The following is a 15,091-nucleotide window of genomic DNA, read 5'->3' on the forward strand; positions in this document are numbered from 1 at the left end:
TCTACTGAAATCCAGTGATCAAATATTTAAAAACAAAAAGGCAAATAAGAAACCAAGGTTCCATGAACTCGATTTAGATAAAGAACAAGTGCATCATGCTGCAGGTAGCTAAAATGCACCACATGGCTGAAAAGCATCTCCCTGTGTGCCTCACTACAAGTGGTTTTTATTAAGGCGTAATGCTGGCTTTCAGCACAGGACCTTTATACTGTGGTGTTATAAACATAATAACAATGGTAACCTGCTGAAATACCAGACTCCAGTTTATGATCGCTCTGAAGGTCAGAAATCTCAGCAGAGAGGAGATACTCTTGCTGTGAATTTCCTGCTCAAGTCAATATGGCCTTTGTGTGCTGAAGCTTCAGCCAAAGAAGCTAGCCTGTTGTTTGCACAGTGAAAGCAATCATTACACATGGAGCAGTGGCATTTTCCTGTCTTTAAAAACTGAGCAATGCTCCGAAGGTTATTTGCCATTTGTAACCATAGAAAATGCAGTTTCCCAAACTGGAAATTTCGAATTGCAACAAAGCAAGAAAAGCACAAGTGGATACCAGGGAACAGGGATAGACAGACTACTTTTTAATCAGTGAGGATAAATTAGGATGCAAAGGAGAAAACCTCCTTAACACAGACAGCAGCCCATTTAGTCACAAAGGAGCAAATGGCAGAGAGAAATTCGGTTGGACAATTTTTGAATGAGGACCCATGCCCAACTTATTCCAGTGTTGGACAAAACTCATTCAAACCCTGGAAGCTTTAGAGATAAAGACAATGCAGATTGACATTATTTGATCATGCCCAAAGTAGGTAAGAAAGCAGCACCCTATAGCTGGGCTGGGAGTCAGGAGGTCTTGGTTCTATCCCAAATCTCCCACAAATCAGGGAAGTCTGGTCCAGTCTATCTGGAGTGCTCTGTTTTGCAACTGAGGAAATCAACTGCCCATGATTTACCCAAACACTCGTCACTAGCCTTATCCTTTCTCCTTTGTGTACCCAACTTTTCCCAGAGAGCCAATTTAGAAACCTGGTGATGATAACCAAGGCTTGGAAGGCCTACATGGAAGAACTGTCTTACAGAAGTCTTTTCATGTACAAGCTCCTACTATGTGCCAGGCACAGGGCTAAGTGATAGAAGAGGCTCTTTTTCCGCTCTCTATTTTTAGTGAAAATACACCAAAATCAATGCTGGGATGTGAAATTAACATGGGATCTTGTGGGCTGCTGAATCCAATTGTGGGCCAAGATCAATATGCTGTATTTTAATTTAACTCCCTCTTGAGCCATTTAGATTCAAAATAGTCAAAAACAACTCATTTCTAATTTCAAAGTGTCATGCTTACCAGAGTGTCCTCATTCTGGTCTGCAAACATCTCTTTAAAGATCTTCCCGGGATCAGGAATTGGAGGAAAAATAATGATTTTCAGTCTTAAAGGGAAAAAAGACAAAAACAAATGTTTTGGGTCAAGAGTCCTAATACAAGACTGTTGTTCACCTGTTTCGGTTGTGTCCTGTTCTTCATGACCCTATTTGGGGTTTTCTTGGCAGATATACTAGAGTGCTTTGCAATTCCTTCTCCAGCTCATTTGACAGATGAGGAAACTGAGGCAAACAGGGTTAAGTGACTTGCCCAGGGTCACACAGCTAGGAAATGTCTGAAGCTAGATGTGAACTCAGGGAGATGAGGTTTCCAGACCCGGCCTCTATCCACTGAAGCACCACTGAGGTGCCTAAAATAAAAGACCATTTAGCTTAAATATATTTGTCTTTGAAGACATGAACCCAAATAAATGAATCTTTAATGACAAAGTTGATTTGATCTAATTGCTTAAAGTAAGCTGTGGGAAATGTCCTAAGAGTTTCAAGTTCTGCATATGTGTGGAGGTTGGGAGGTCCCCAAAGAGCAGATTTAAGTCCCAAAGGTTGATTTCTATCTCTTTCCTTAAAGAGGTTCTTCAGGTCTGCTATACCAGGCAGGGGATTGCTGAATGAAATGAAGATTGCTCTGGAAAAGTGGTACATTGCTCCTTAACTTGTCTTTTCCTTTTCCTATTTCTAATCACTCCATTTCTAAACCACAGTGTTATTTTTAATTAGGTTAAATTTTGGTTCTGTACAAGCTTAATTATCCTATCTTTTCCTCAAGTCTTTGTTACTCTAGCAATTGTTGTTACTGGGACTGGTCTTATGGTCAGAGAGGATTAGCCTAATCCAGCAGCACGATGTTGTGACTTGAGCCTGGCACAGATGGGCCTTTGGGAGAACCTGGTCGCTTAGTTGGACAATGGGCAGATAGGTAGTCACGGAAGCATTTTTACCTCTTTAAATACAGCAGCAGGAGAAGAGTTGAGATGGAGATGGCGACCGGGATGGAGAGTAATGTGACGGTATAAAACGTTGGGTCAGTCTTTTGACCTGGAAAGGAAAATGGGTACAAAAGACCGTGAATCAAAGATAATTAGACTGACAGGTCCCAGCCATGGGGACAAAGTCACTGCAACTTTCTGATTTCTCAAAGACAGTTCTTGCCCATCTTTCATATATTTAGTCTCAAATGGAAAAACCCGTGAGAGGATTATGTGTGGGGCAAAGTGCTGTGTCTTTCTCAGCCATCATCAGAGGTGGGTAACTAAGTGTTTCCTCATCACTGGTATCTAGCTGAGAACCCATGGAACCAAAGACAGAACAGATATTTTGAATTTTGTTGATTTGATCAAAGGGTTCGATATAGGTCCATCAAATAGGAAGTCTGCCTGGAACTATTTTCCTTTGGGTGAAGGCAGGGCCTCCAGAGGCCCAGATGGGAATAGTCATGGCATGGAGTAATATGAGGGTTCTGAGTGAGACATCCAGCAGGAAGGAGGCTATCCTTTATATTGATTGTCATCTCACTAACTATGTTAAGCACCTATTATTGCTATTGTTATAGAATGTGTGTGTGTGTGTGTGTGTGTGTGTGTGTGTGTGTGTAGTACAGGTAACAGAGTTACAATATGAAGTGTGAGGCAGGAAGTCATTATTGACTGAGATAACAGGAGAAGTGGAGATCAATCAACAAATGTGCACTAAGTGCCCACTATGGGCCAGGCCCTGGGAATACAAAGACAAAAGTAAAACAGTTCCTGCTCTTGGGAAGTTTACAGTCTAATGGAGGAGATCACATGTACATAAATAGTTATATACATATACACACAAACACATATGACAAAAATCAGATTCAAAGTGTGTGTAGGTGTGGGGGGGAAATAGAGGGAAGAAGGGTCCTGAGCCCTATTAACTATTGGAAGGAACAGACCAGGAAAGGCCTCCTGCAGAAAGATACTAGAGATTTGGTGAGATTAAGGTGAGGAAGGTGTGCATTCCCTCCCCAGCATGATGAAGCACAGCCAGGATGAAGGTGAAGAGATGGGAAATGGGTAGTTTCATGTGAGAAATGCTAAGAACGCCAGTGTGGCAGGATTGTGGAATATGTGGAATAAATTAATATGCCACGAGGCTGGAAGGCTAAGACAGCATCAGATGATGAAGAGCTTCAAGTGCCAAAGAGAGAAATACATTAGAAAAATCCCTTTGGCAGCAGTGTGGATGAACTGGAGTGGGAAGTGAGGCAGGGTTATCAATTAGGATGGGCAAGAGGGGAAGAGGCTCTGTTTGTGTGAGTCTCATTAGGGGCCAATCTTTCCTTAATTTCCCCATCTGAAAACTTTTCTAGATGAGGAAAGCCCACTGGCTTACCTATGCTTTTCTCCGGACTCCAAGCACTCCAGAGGTTGGTATCTTCAAAGCAATACTTACTGGTTTTGGCTCTCACTCTGACTGTGTATTGAGCATCACGTTCCACCTGATTAATCACTAAACAATTTTTAGCCTAAAATATAAATTAAAAGCAGGTGTAATAAGGGAAGGCACCATTCAACTCTCACATATTTATAAGTGGAATGTTTTCAGATGAGTAAAAGAAATTTCAATTCAATCTCTTTGACTTTTAGAAGGAGAAATACAGACAATCAATTGGTAACCATAAGCTGTGGAAAAAGAGTTTGATTTTTGTGGTGTTTTGGGGGAAAAATCAATGTCTCCAAATTTGTCTGTTGATATTCAGAACAAATTACTTAGGAAGAATTACTTACATTGGACTTCTCTGAAAGCTCCTGAGGTGTTTGTAAGATATGGCATTTAGATTCTTCAACCTAGAAAATATTAAAAGTGGCTGTGAGGCCCTTCGAATTTTTCAGGATTCGTGATATAAATTTTCCCAGTTACAACACATGAGAGTCAAATCAAGAGGTGAGAGAGAGACAGACAGGTAGATAGAGTACACCAAAGAGAAGAGTACATCCCAAACCTTCCCATGCAGACTTGAAGTCACTTCCTATTAAACTCAGAGGATCATCAGTGCCATGACAGCAAGAGATCCAAGAATACAGGCAAAATTCTTCAGAGAAGACCGTGGAAGGTTTATTTGACCCACGGCCTACTAGAATCTGCAGAAAGGTTTAAAGAACCAAAGTATAGGGGAGGCGCAATTATGTTGTTTTGGGTTAAATATTGAGGAAAGGGCTACTGGCAGAATTTCTAGAAAACTGAGAAAATTCCTAAATGTTGATGGGCTAGCCTATCAACAGAAGGCAGAGAAAAGGCAGCTCCTTGGGCTCTTTTGCCCTGTTTCAGATCAGAGGACTGGATATAATTTATCAGTAGAATCTACAGTCGGGGATTATCTGTGTCAGAGGTATAGATCACAAGGAGGCCCCCCAACACTTCCAAGTGTAGCCTGAACCAGATTAAAATGTAACAGGGAAATTAATAACAAACTAAAAATGCAATAAACATGAGATAGTGCTGCCGTGTGGTTTTCTAAGTCAATATGCCCAGAATCCTTCTGTACAGGTTAGTGGAGCTTCTTCCTATATGAATTTGATTTCCCTGCTCTACAGGCAGAGGGTCATTTGTAGGGGTAAGAGTATCCTACACCCTGATGCTAGGTAGGTGTGTGTGTGTGTGTGTGTGTGTGTGTGTGTGTAGTGTGTGTGTGCGCACGCGTGTGTGATTGAAGGAGATATTCTTTCCTTTTCTTTTCAGGATTAATTTGTTTTTTGTTATTTTGAATTCAATAAACATTAGCATATATGAACAGCCCCATGTAGAAAGAAAAACCCACTGAACTATAATATATAATATATATAATAGGTTCAACATTTAGTTCAAAAGCTGCCCTACTTGTCCATGTCTCCCTCACAATTCCCTTTGGTTTTCTTCTGTGAATTTTAAAAAAGGTTTCATTGACACTCTTTTCTTTTTTGGGGGGAGGGAGAACAATTTTCTCAATTCCTTACCCCTGAAAAGAAATATCTCGTCTTACAAATAAGCCAAGTCAAGCAAAACCTAAGGGCACATTGCCCTTATGGAAAAATGTGTCTCCCTCTGCCCCTCTAGGCCCATCCACCCTTTTCCCCCAAGATGCCTCATGCTACTTCTCCATCAGTATCCATTTGCTTTGGTTAAAATGCAAATGCCCTAGTCAAAGAAATAAGACATTCATCCTTTACATTTTAATTCATCATATTTTCCAATTCTTAAGAATCATTCTTCTAGGTGGGGAGGGTGGAAAAAAACATGAAAGAACCTTGCATCCGGGGAGGGAGGCTTCGGACAAACTTCACCTACTTGACCATTTTGTCTACAACTGGCCACATTCCTGGTAATTGCCACCTTGATGATACTGGCCTGGATTACTTCTCCGGATTTTAAACAAAACACTGATGCCCATGAATTCTTACGCACATGCATACACATGGACAAACACCACCTCCCTCACTGCCAATAAAGGAACTGAAAGAAGATTCTAGCAAGCAAAACTAGAAATTAGAACAGAGCAACTGAGAAGGTAGTTTGGGAGAGGAAGCAGCAGCTGGCGAACATCTGCTAAAGCCAGAATGTCAACCATTTACTCCAATTACTCAAAAGTATAAACATAACATTTAAAAAAAGGCAAGATAAATGACTTCTAAGCTAAGTTGTTCAGTCCCATAGTATGTATATTCTTTTTCAGCTCAGACTCATGTAAGAAAGACAATTCTATTCAGCAAGACTATAACCTGCAAGGGAGGGGGAAAGAGAGAAGCATGTCCACTGAAGCATTTATTAAGCACCTTCTATATACTAGGCACTTTACAAATATTATCTCATTTGATCTTCGTAATAATCCAGGGAGGGAGGTGCTATAGTTAACCCCATTTTATAGTTGAGAAAAGGTTAAACGACTTTTTCAGGGTCTCACAAGTTACTCGGTATCTGAGGCTACATTTGAATACAGGTCTTCCACTCTAAGCTCAGCACTGTGCACAGTGGTTTCCCTAGCTACCTCCAGGAGGGAAGGGAGTGGACTATATTTACCTTGGCATTGGGCCTTAGTGGAAAGGAAACCTGGAGAGTATGTGGGGGGTGGGGATGGAGGAGAGAAGCCTAGACTTGGTTAAAAAAAAAAAAAAAAAGCTCAATGACTATAGGCAAGTCACCATTTTGAACCTGGGTTTTCTTGGGGATGGAGAGAGAATCAAAACAATTCCCACTGAGAAAGGGTTTTGAGTTGTATAAAAGCGTTTTCCTTTCAACCATCCTGTGAAGTAAAGAGAATAAAGTGTATTACTATTCATCCCATTCTGTAGATGGAAAAAACTGGGTTCAAGGAAGTTAAGACCAAAAAGCTCTGAACCCTGAGGTGCCAAGGGGCTTCCTGATGCCTAGGTGCTGCAGGGCTCATGTCAGAAGCGGAGAGAATTTCCAAGCTGAAAGGGGCCCCAGATCATCGACCCCAACCTTGTGACTTTGTACAGGAGGGAAACAAAGCCCACAGAGCTGTTAAGTGGCTTGCTGTAAGTGATTCAAAGGAAGTAGCGGGCCTGAGATTTGAACTCGGGTCTTCTAACTTTCAATCCCACACTCTCTCCTTTGTTACATATTTTGTTCGCTGTAAAGTGACCAAAAAAAGGGTTTTCCTATAAGCACAGTACTTCATAGATAGGAAACACTCAAAATGTGCCAACAGATGAAAAACAAGCATACTTATCAAAAACCTACTATTTTGATAGTTGGCTAGGTGCTGTTGCCAAGGTAAAGAAGTGGGAGACAAGGGCCCTCTTCTAGAAGCTCATGAAATGGCTGCACAAAGCCTAATTTTGGATGAAGAGATGGGGAGGGAAGTGGGGAAAGTGTCTAGACAGACAATTTCATCTCAGAAGGAAACTCCTGGAAATTCCCTCTGTAACTAACAGGCAGGGAACTTGCCTGGGGCAGAAGAAGGTTTGAGTGATTTGCCATACTGCTTGCTGACTTGAACTCGGGTCTTCCTAACTTTAAGGCCAATTTTCTATCTTCTATCTCTCAAGGCAGAACATCATATGAATTGCAGAGGTGTTCAGAAGGGATCAGAGGAAGAAATTATCACTGAATGTTAACTCTCATTAACTAAAATACAAAAATATCACTAATTCGAGATCATTTGCCTTGGCTTCCCCACTGCTCCCCAGCTGCCATCTCACCTATGTATAATGCTATCCATTGTAATGTGAACCCTGGTAACATTTTGGCTCATTTTCAAGCAGATGTACCCATCTGCGCATCTCCAACTGCCCAACTGGAAGTTCAGGCCAGCTAGTTTACTTGGTCGTTTCCAAGTGCTGTGACAATCAACTGTTAGAAATATTCCATCTGATAGTAGCAAGAAACTATGCTCGTCGGAGGCACATGAAGAAGGAAAGGGAGAATGAGCATTTATCGGGTACTTTGTGCCAGGCATTGGTCTAAGCTTTGGACAAATGCTATCTCATTTGATCCTCATAACAATCCTGGGAGGTAGGTGCTGTTATTATTCCCATTTTATAGTTGAGGAAGCTGAGGCTAACATGTTGATTGACTGGTCCAAGTTTATACAGTTAATGTCTGAAATAGGATTTGAACTTGGGTCTTCCCAACTCCAGGCCCAGTGCTCTCGATTTACTGCATTATCTTCAATTCAAACATAACATTTAATAAGCACCGACTGGGTACCAGGACAGGGAAGACAAAAACACAGGTGGAGCTATCCTTGCCTTTAGTAAACATCCATTCTAAAGAGGCAAGGAGGACGAATATCATTCTTGTATTGGAATATCAACAAATGTTTGCTGAATTGAAATGGGCAGGTTCAGCAAGCTTACCGTTGGCAGCCCTCCTTGGGACAAATCGGGGCCTTCTGATAAGATTAAAAAAAAAGTGAACCTCATTGGAACCCATTGAGGTACACAGATATTGCCATATTTGATTGCTTAACATCATCTAACTTAAGGAGAACTCTGAACTAGTTGCCTTCTAATTTTTTTTAAAGCTTTTAAATTTCAAAACATGCATAGATAGTTTTCAGTATTCGCCCTTGTGTTCCACATTTTTCTCCCTCCATTTTCTCCACAGCAAGTAATCCAATAAAGATTAGACATGTGTAGTTCTTCTGTGCATATTTCCCCAATCATCATGTGGCACAAGAAAAATCAGATCAAAAAGGGGAAAAATGAAAAAACAACAAGCAAGCAAATGACAACAAAAAGAGTGAAAATACCATGCTGTGATCCATACTTGGTGCCCACAGTCCTCTGGGTTCTTCCATCTATCCTTATACCGTGTTCCCTCTTCGTTACAAAGACCAAATCCATTTTCGGACAAGTCTTTCTCATGATATGCCCATAAACATCAAAACAGTGCAGAACACTGTGATGCATTTGTATTCAAGTTTCTAGTCATTGTAGTCTAAAAAGAAATGCAAGCTTTGAAGTTGCTCAAGAAACAAGATATAGAAACCAACTTACTTTGTATTTCTTTGGCTGGCTGTCGGTGACTTCTACCTGGTAAACTAGGCAGTTGCTCTCAAAGTTTTCTGGACTTTCCCATTCCACATACAGACTGTCATTTTGAAGGAAGAGGGCCGTTATGACAGGGTGATGGGGTTTCACTGCAATGTAGAAATGAAATAAAAAAACTGGAATAAGGCCAGATCTCATTTAAGCTTAGTGTGCACATACAAGAGCAGAGATCCTGAACGGTCATTTTGATGTCAATATATAGCATGCATCCCTCTTTGTACTGGGATTGTCTGAAAAACAGCATCCAGGCAAGACCTTCTGCTCTAATGTAACTCATGTGATGGTGGATAGGCATGTAAAACTGTGGAGAAGTCTCCCAACTGTCACAGAATCATGCTAATGGCCAGAGAATGGTACCAAAATCTCAGTAAGCCTCAGGTTTTCTCCTTAGCCAATCCAGTTTTACAACAGTCAGTTCTGATCAAGCCTGAGTCCTTCACTAGAGGGGAGAACATTCAGGTAAGAGAAAAGAAACTGAAGCTATAGTAGCCAGAGACTTTCTTTTCTTTGATCATTAATGTCCATGGAAAGAAAAGGCTGAGTTGGGCTTTGAGCCAGTATGGTGACCCACTTGGCTGGTGGCAGCAATTTCACATCTAAGACCTTGAAATTGTGCCACCATCTTCAGCTCCCTCATAAATTTCCCTTCATAGTTATTTGGGGATGAGTAGTAGATGGTTGTTGCCTGTTCCTGCAGTGGAGACTTCCTTGTTTCAATGCATCTGCTCTACTTCCTGTCACTTAAGTGGGTCTTGGGCTCCCTTTCAGATATAGTTCAGTGTGTCCTAAACTTTTCCAGCTTGTATTCAGTGACATACATGCTCATTATTTTATTATGTGGCAGGTCTAGAATTGAACTAGCATCCCCTCAAGCTTCCCACGTGACACGGGTCTACCAAGAAGGGGGTTACAAGAATCCAGCCCACTTGTCCCTGGGAAGCCGATTCTTATGTTAGGAATGAAATGAAAACATTAGCAGCAATTATTTTCTGATCATCAAGAGATGTAACTTACCAGAATTCAACCAAGTGATATTATAGGAGGGTCTGACTGTTCCGGCTGTATCTGTGACCATGATTTGAATTTTTTCAGAACCTGAAACATTTCCTTGAAGCAGATCAAAAGAACACCCTATGAGTTGACCCTCCGTATAGTAGTTTGTACACTGAAGATTTTTTTCCAGAGGGCTGTACCTACAAGGTAGAGAAATAGAGATGATCCACTCTACAAAGTATTTAGATGGTATTTCAAATTCTAGGAGAGGCTGAACTTCAGGTACATGGCTGTGGAAAGCAGGATGTACTGTGAGAAAGGCCAAGTTCATTCCTTAAATTTGTTTTTAGAAGCAGCTTCCATTTACTTTGTAGAAAGGAAAACAATTCCACCACAATCTACGGCGGAAAGGGAAGAGAGTCGCACCTGGAGTCAAACTGTGTCCGAGGCATAGCTTTTTATTCAATGACAAGAGTTCCCAGTAAAAACAAAACAAAACAAAAACGCTAACAAAAAAAAAATTGTGCCCTGCCCCAGCCACGCTCTCTGGTCTGTATGTACCTGGGGATTTACAGGTTAGCTTCCCCATTAGACTGAGAGCTCCCTGAAGGCAAGAACAAACCCTTGGCACAGCTCCCTCATACTTGGCCTCTGTTCTGCCGCATTTCATAAGTGCCAGCTGTGTGCCAGGCACTGTGCTGTGTAGGGCTTTGCTGTGTGGGGCTTCAAAGTTCAGCCTCAGGAGCCCAGAGCCCTCCTTCTTTCCATTTCATCTGTAGCATTTCCCTTTTTTCATTCTCTTCCTTCTATTCCTCCTCTGCTAATTAACCTTCCTCCCAGAGTAGCCTTCAAAGCCTAGTCCTGAGTCTTTGGCTCCATAGTCATTCCTGGGAGCCTTGCTGCCTCCAGTAACCAACACCTCTCTGCTACTGACACCTCCTAAGTCAGTATCACTGGCTCTGCCTTTTCCTCTTTATTCTCATCCCATATTTACAGTTACCTGACCACCACTGCCACTTGCGCTTCCCACAGACCTCTCAAACCTGACATGCTGAAAGCCAATTCTCCCTTCCCTCTCCTGGGCTGCTCTTCTCCATCTCTGTCATGAGCAGTACCATCAGCATTCTTACCATCTCCCGAGTTAGGAACCTCAGAATCTCCATTTTTCTTTCCCGTGGAAATCGGTTAGGAACCTCAGAACCCCCATTTTTCTTCCCCGTGGAAATCCAATCACTAAGTCTCTACCCTTTCTTCCTTTGAAACATCTCTTAAATGAATTCTCATTTCCATTCCCAATAATATTGCCCTAGTCCAGGTTGTCATCTCACCACAGACCTGGAAGACTCCTCTGGTCTTTTGCTAGTCTCTCTCCATCTTCCAATTTCTCTTACTTTGAGCCACCAGATGATTTTTCCTAATGTTTATAATTCCAAATCCAAATTCTACTCCCTAGATTTCAAGAAGGTCCTCCACAATCCATCTCCACAGAACTTAATACACCTCCCACTGTTCCACAATACACCTTCTACTACATTCAAATCCCCACTGGCCCCCGGGTATGTCATGTCACTTAAAAATAGCTGAGAGATGTTTAAAAAGAGTCATCCTCACTTCTCAATACTTGTTCTCTCACCCAATGGAACTCCCCTTTTTTCCTTGAAACAGTCATGCAGTTAAACCAAACCAGCATATTAGCCATACTTGATAATGTGGGCCTTATTTCATACTTATTTCATCATTTCATTAGTCCACCAGCTCCGTACCAAAAGATGCAAGGTAGCTTTCATCATTAGTCTTCCCAAATAAAGACTGTTTTTCTTTGCTTTCCATTTCCAAATATGAAGAGACATGCAAACTAACAAACAGGAAACAGAACCAGAAAACCAGTCCCCATACTGGCTGGGATTTGTGTGTTCGTATGTGTGTACACACACATGTACATGATACACTCACAGGATTAAGAACACAGACCAGTATGAAACAGAGACTAGCTTATTGTTCTCATTGTTGGTTTGGTAAAAGACATTTTGACTCGGATTTCTGAGCCATGTTGGTTTAGAGGGGTGATTTTCTTCCATTTTTAAGGGAAAAAAAACCATGAGGTGTTCAACACACAAATGGAAGACAGCATTTAAAGGTGATCAAACTTTCCAGAATAATGAATGTTGTCAGAATCTCCCTAACTTCATGGACTTGGAGAGTCTGTACTTGGCAGGGTTATTTCAGCAACAGATTAACTCTGCAGAAATTCAAGGCGTCCCTTTAAGCGTGAGAGTGTTGCAGACAATTACTAACCCCCCTTTCCTTTTTCCTCTTCCCCAGCTGAGGTAGGGAAATGTAGCAAAGCATTTTGTCCTTTTTCCTTCTGGTGTACCTGGCAAGGGGGTAGGGTGAGGGTTCGGTGATCACGTGCTAGTTTCACAACTAGGGGGTGAGTTCTTGGCGGGGGTGGGGGGGAAAGTCCACACAAAGGCGGGGAAGCAGGAATCGGTGCTAGCCTCTGAATCTCTTAGCCCAATGTCCAACGGCAGCTTTTATAAACAGCAGGAAAGACGAAGCCCGCATGGACCTTACTCATGAGCTCTCTGGCAAGCAAACACAATGAAAAGGCAGCATTCTAATCAAAGCTGAGGGACTAAGCCACCAGTGGCAGTTTGAGCATTTATTTTTAAAAAATCCACTATCTTCCTCCAATTTAACACCAGATAGACATTAAATCATAAAACTAGGGCCACAGAGAAACTTGTTGGAGCTCTTTGGATAAAAGGAGGAGTTCAGCTATCAGGAGCCACGTCAAGATATATCTTTTATGGAGGTTGAGCTAACTATTCTCTCAGACTTTATATTTATTAGAATTCACCTCTGGGGCACGTGGGGGTATGTGTGCTTCCTAATGTTGTACCAGGCCCCCGGTTCAGAGCCATGTGTGACATTGTCATTTCCCCAAGGTCTGAACCCCACCTACCAGTAGAACAGAGTGTAGTTTGTGTCAGGAGGTGCCTTCTTCCCAGGGAGCCATGTACAATTCATTTGGCTCAGGTTGTGCCAAATACACCGTAGTCTTGTGACAGCGGACTCTGGGTCACCTGGAAAACCAGAGGTCAGTGCAGCTTAGAACATTGTCTCACCCCTTCTCCCCATAAAGAAGAGCCGATTCACTTCTGCCTGCCCTCGTCCTCCCCCACTGTCCCCAATTGTGCCATCCTCAGATACCTCACCATCTTTTCTCACAAAGTGAAGTCTCTTAGAGCTGTTGTAATGATCAGAGAAAATATATGTAAAGACCGTGGCAAACTTGAAAACACCATATAAATGTGAACTCTTATTATTTATTCCTATTATGTGTGCAGACCAATGGGGAGAAGCCATCAACTTGAGGTTACCTTAGCTGTGGTCACAAGGAGCTTGTCTTGTTTGCCCCCACTCTCCTTTTCTGTTCCCTCTGAACTCACACAGCCCAGGGAGGCCCACCAATGTCACAGTCTCTTCTTCCCTTCATTCTCAAGATGTTCTTTCAGCACGTTAATAGAGGAAGGCCTGAAAACCTAGGGCAGCATTTCCAGCTTTGTAAGACCATCTACTCACCTCATAAGGGAGAAGGCCAGCTTCAAGAATCGAATGGCCCAAGGGCTCTGTGGTCCCTAAGTCACAGCAGGGCTCTCAGTCCTATTCCTTGTTTTAAAGCTGTAGCAAAAATCCTTCCTAGATATGCCAGTTTGTGCTCCCTGAAGCTCTGTTCTAGCGCCTTGCTCTCCACATCCTCAGTCAACTTCCTGACTTTTCTCAGTTGTTTTGTCTGTGGATAAGCAAATCCACGTATTTCTTGTGTTAACTACTATGGATGGGTTAATATGCTGAGCTGGGAGCTTTCTCAACATTTTTATAGGAGCCTTCCAAAAATAATGGCTTAAGCCAAAAGAATGACAAGAAGTTTGAGCAATTTCAGGCCTCATGGCCTGAAACACAAACACAAAGAAATCTGGGCTGGAAGTGGCCATCTAATGATTTCATTTTGTTGGCAGGAACATAAATGGTTCTTCGGACTTCCCTTGGATCACACCATGTAGTTATCTCTTAACCCTAGAAATAGCCCATAGTCTTTTTTTTACCCCATTCACTGTCTCCCCTCCACTCAGGACAAAATTTGTAAAAATACAGATAAGACCCACACCTCTTGCTCTTGAGAAGACTTGCTTTGTGGCCTGTGAGTGGCCCTAAATGGTATCTCATCTCTATAGATGCCTAATTAACTAAGAAAGACACATATCAAATGGTTTTTGAATCATTATTCTTAATTATTAAGGATTTTCGAATATAAGTTAGAAATGTTCTTTCCAAAGTATTCATTGTAAGGTAGGGGCTGTCATTTCCAGAGTTGGTGGCTAGGCCCAAACAGCTTCATTTCCTATGGAAAAGGAGGCACAGAGAAGGGTGAGCTCACATCCTAATCCAAGTTATCCCTTCAATCCCTGGCCTAGGATCCACATTGATCTTTATCCTTTCTCCCATTCTGAGGGAGGGGAAGCCAGCTAAGCTAAGCAGATAAGGCCAAAGGGGATTGGCAGGGAGCTGCCTTCCTGTAAAAAAGGAAGGGGAAGATAGAGGAATTAGCTGCTGTGGGGCAATGACAGAGGCCTGTGGTTTGAAGAATTTCCAACTTGCTCATTTATCTCATCATCTAGCCATTTTACCAAGAACGAAGCTCTGCTAAGGCCAATTTAGGGCTGTTCTCAATGGTGTTCCACTTCGGGACAGCATCTAGCTGGTCACAGCCGACCTGTCACATTCTACAGCCTGGTTCCAGGTACCGTAACAATAAGTAACTACAGGTACCACGGGAAAGGAGACAACCTTGAACAGCTTGAAGAAAAATGGTGTTCTTTCTGCTCTTTCAATTTCTAAGAGCTAATCACAAGGAAACCCATTTCTGCTAGACTGCTGGGCTTTTGTTTGTTTGCTTTTACATAAAGTGCTATTGGCTCCTTGTCTACAATGTTCTCTCTTGGTCTCTCTCCCTCCCTGCTGCTCACTCCCCCTTCCCCTCTTCCCTATGTTCTCACTCTTACAATAGAACTAACAGAAGTGAAATCGACCACCTCAGTGGCCAAGGAGCATGCTGGGAGATACTCTGAAATCAGAAAAGGGGTGGAATATTTGGAGCACTTGGATCTCTCAGCAGACACAAAGAAAAAGAAATCTGTGCTGGA

At 42.2% G+C, this 15,091-nt stretch overlaps 1 protein-coding gene and 1 long non-coding RNA gene across 3 annotated transcripts in view; one reads left to right on the forward strand and one right to left on the reverse strand.

The window, feature by feature from the left end:
- Positions 1 to 15,091, forward strand: part of LOC127542940 (uncharacterized) — a 112,526-nt gene that overhangs the window by 24,552 nt on the left and 72,883 nt on the right. The gene's annotated exons all lie outside the window — the stretch shown is intronic.
- Positions 1 to 15,091, reverse strand: part of IL13RA1 (interleukin 13 receptor subunit alpha 1) — a 36,057-nt gene that overhangs the window by 4,804 nt on the left and 16,162 nt on the right. For both annotated transcript variants that reach the window (XM_051968880.1, XM_051968879.1), the window contains 7 exons: positions 12,850 to 12,970; positions 9,906 to 10,084; positions 8,838 to 8,980; positions 4,128 to 4,187; positions 3,733 to 3,865; positions 2,316 to 2,412; positions 1,341 to 1,425 (listed from right to left, as the gene is read on the reverse strand). In XM_051968880.1, the coding sequence (XP_051824840.1) occupies positions 1,341 to 1,425; positions 2,316 to 2,412; positions 3,733 to 3,865; positions 4,128 to 4,187; positions 8,838 to 8,980; positions 9,906 to 10,084; positions 12,850 to 12,970 (818 nt within the window). The remainder of the gene's footprint in view (positions 1 to 1,340; positions 1,426 to 2,315; positions 2,413 to 3,732; positions 3,866 to 4,127; positions 4,188 to 8,837; positions 8,981 to 9,905; positions 10,085 to 12,849; positions 12,971 to 15,091) is intronic.

The sequence above is a fragment of the Antechinus flavipes genome, chromosome X, assembly GCF_016432865.1.
Source record: "Antechinus flavipes isolate AdamAnt ecotype Samford, QLD, Australia chromosome X, AdamAnt_v2, whole genome shotgun sequence".
Classification (NCBI taxonomy): domain Eukaryota; kingdom Metazoa; phylum Chordata; class Mammalia; order Dasyuromorphia; family Dasyuridae; genus Antechinus; species Antechinus flavipes.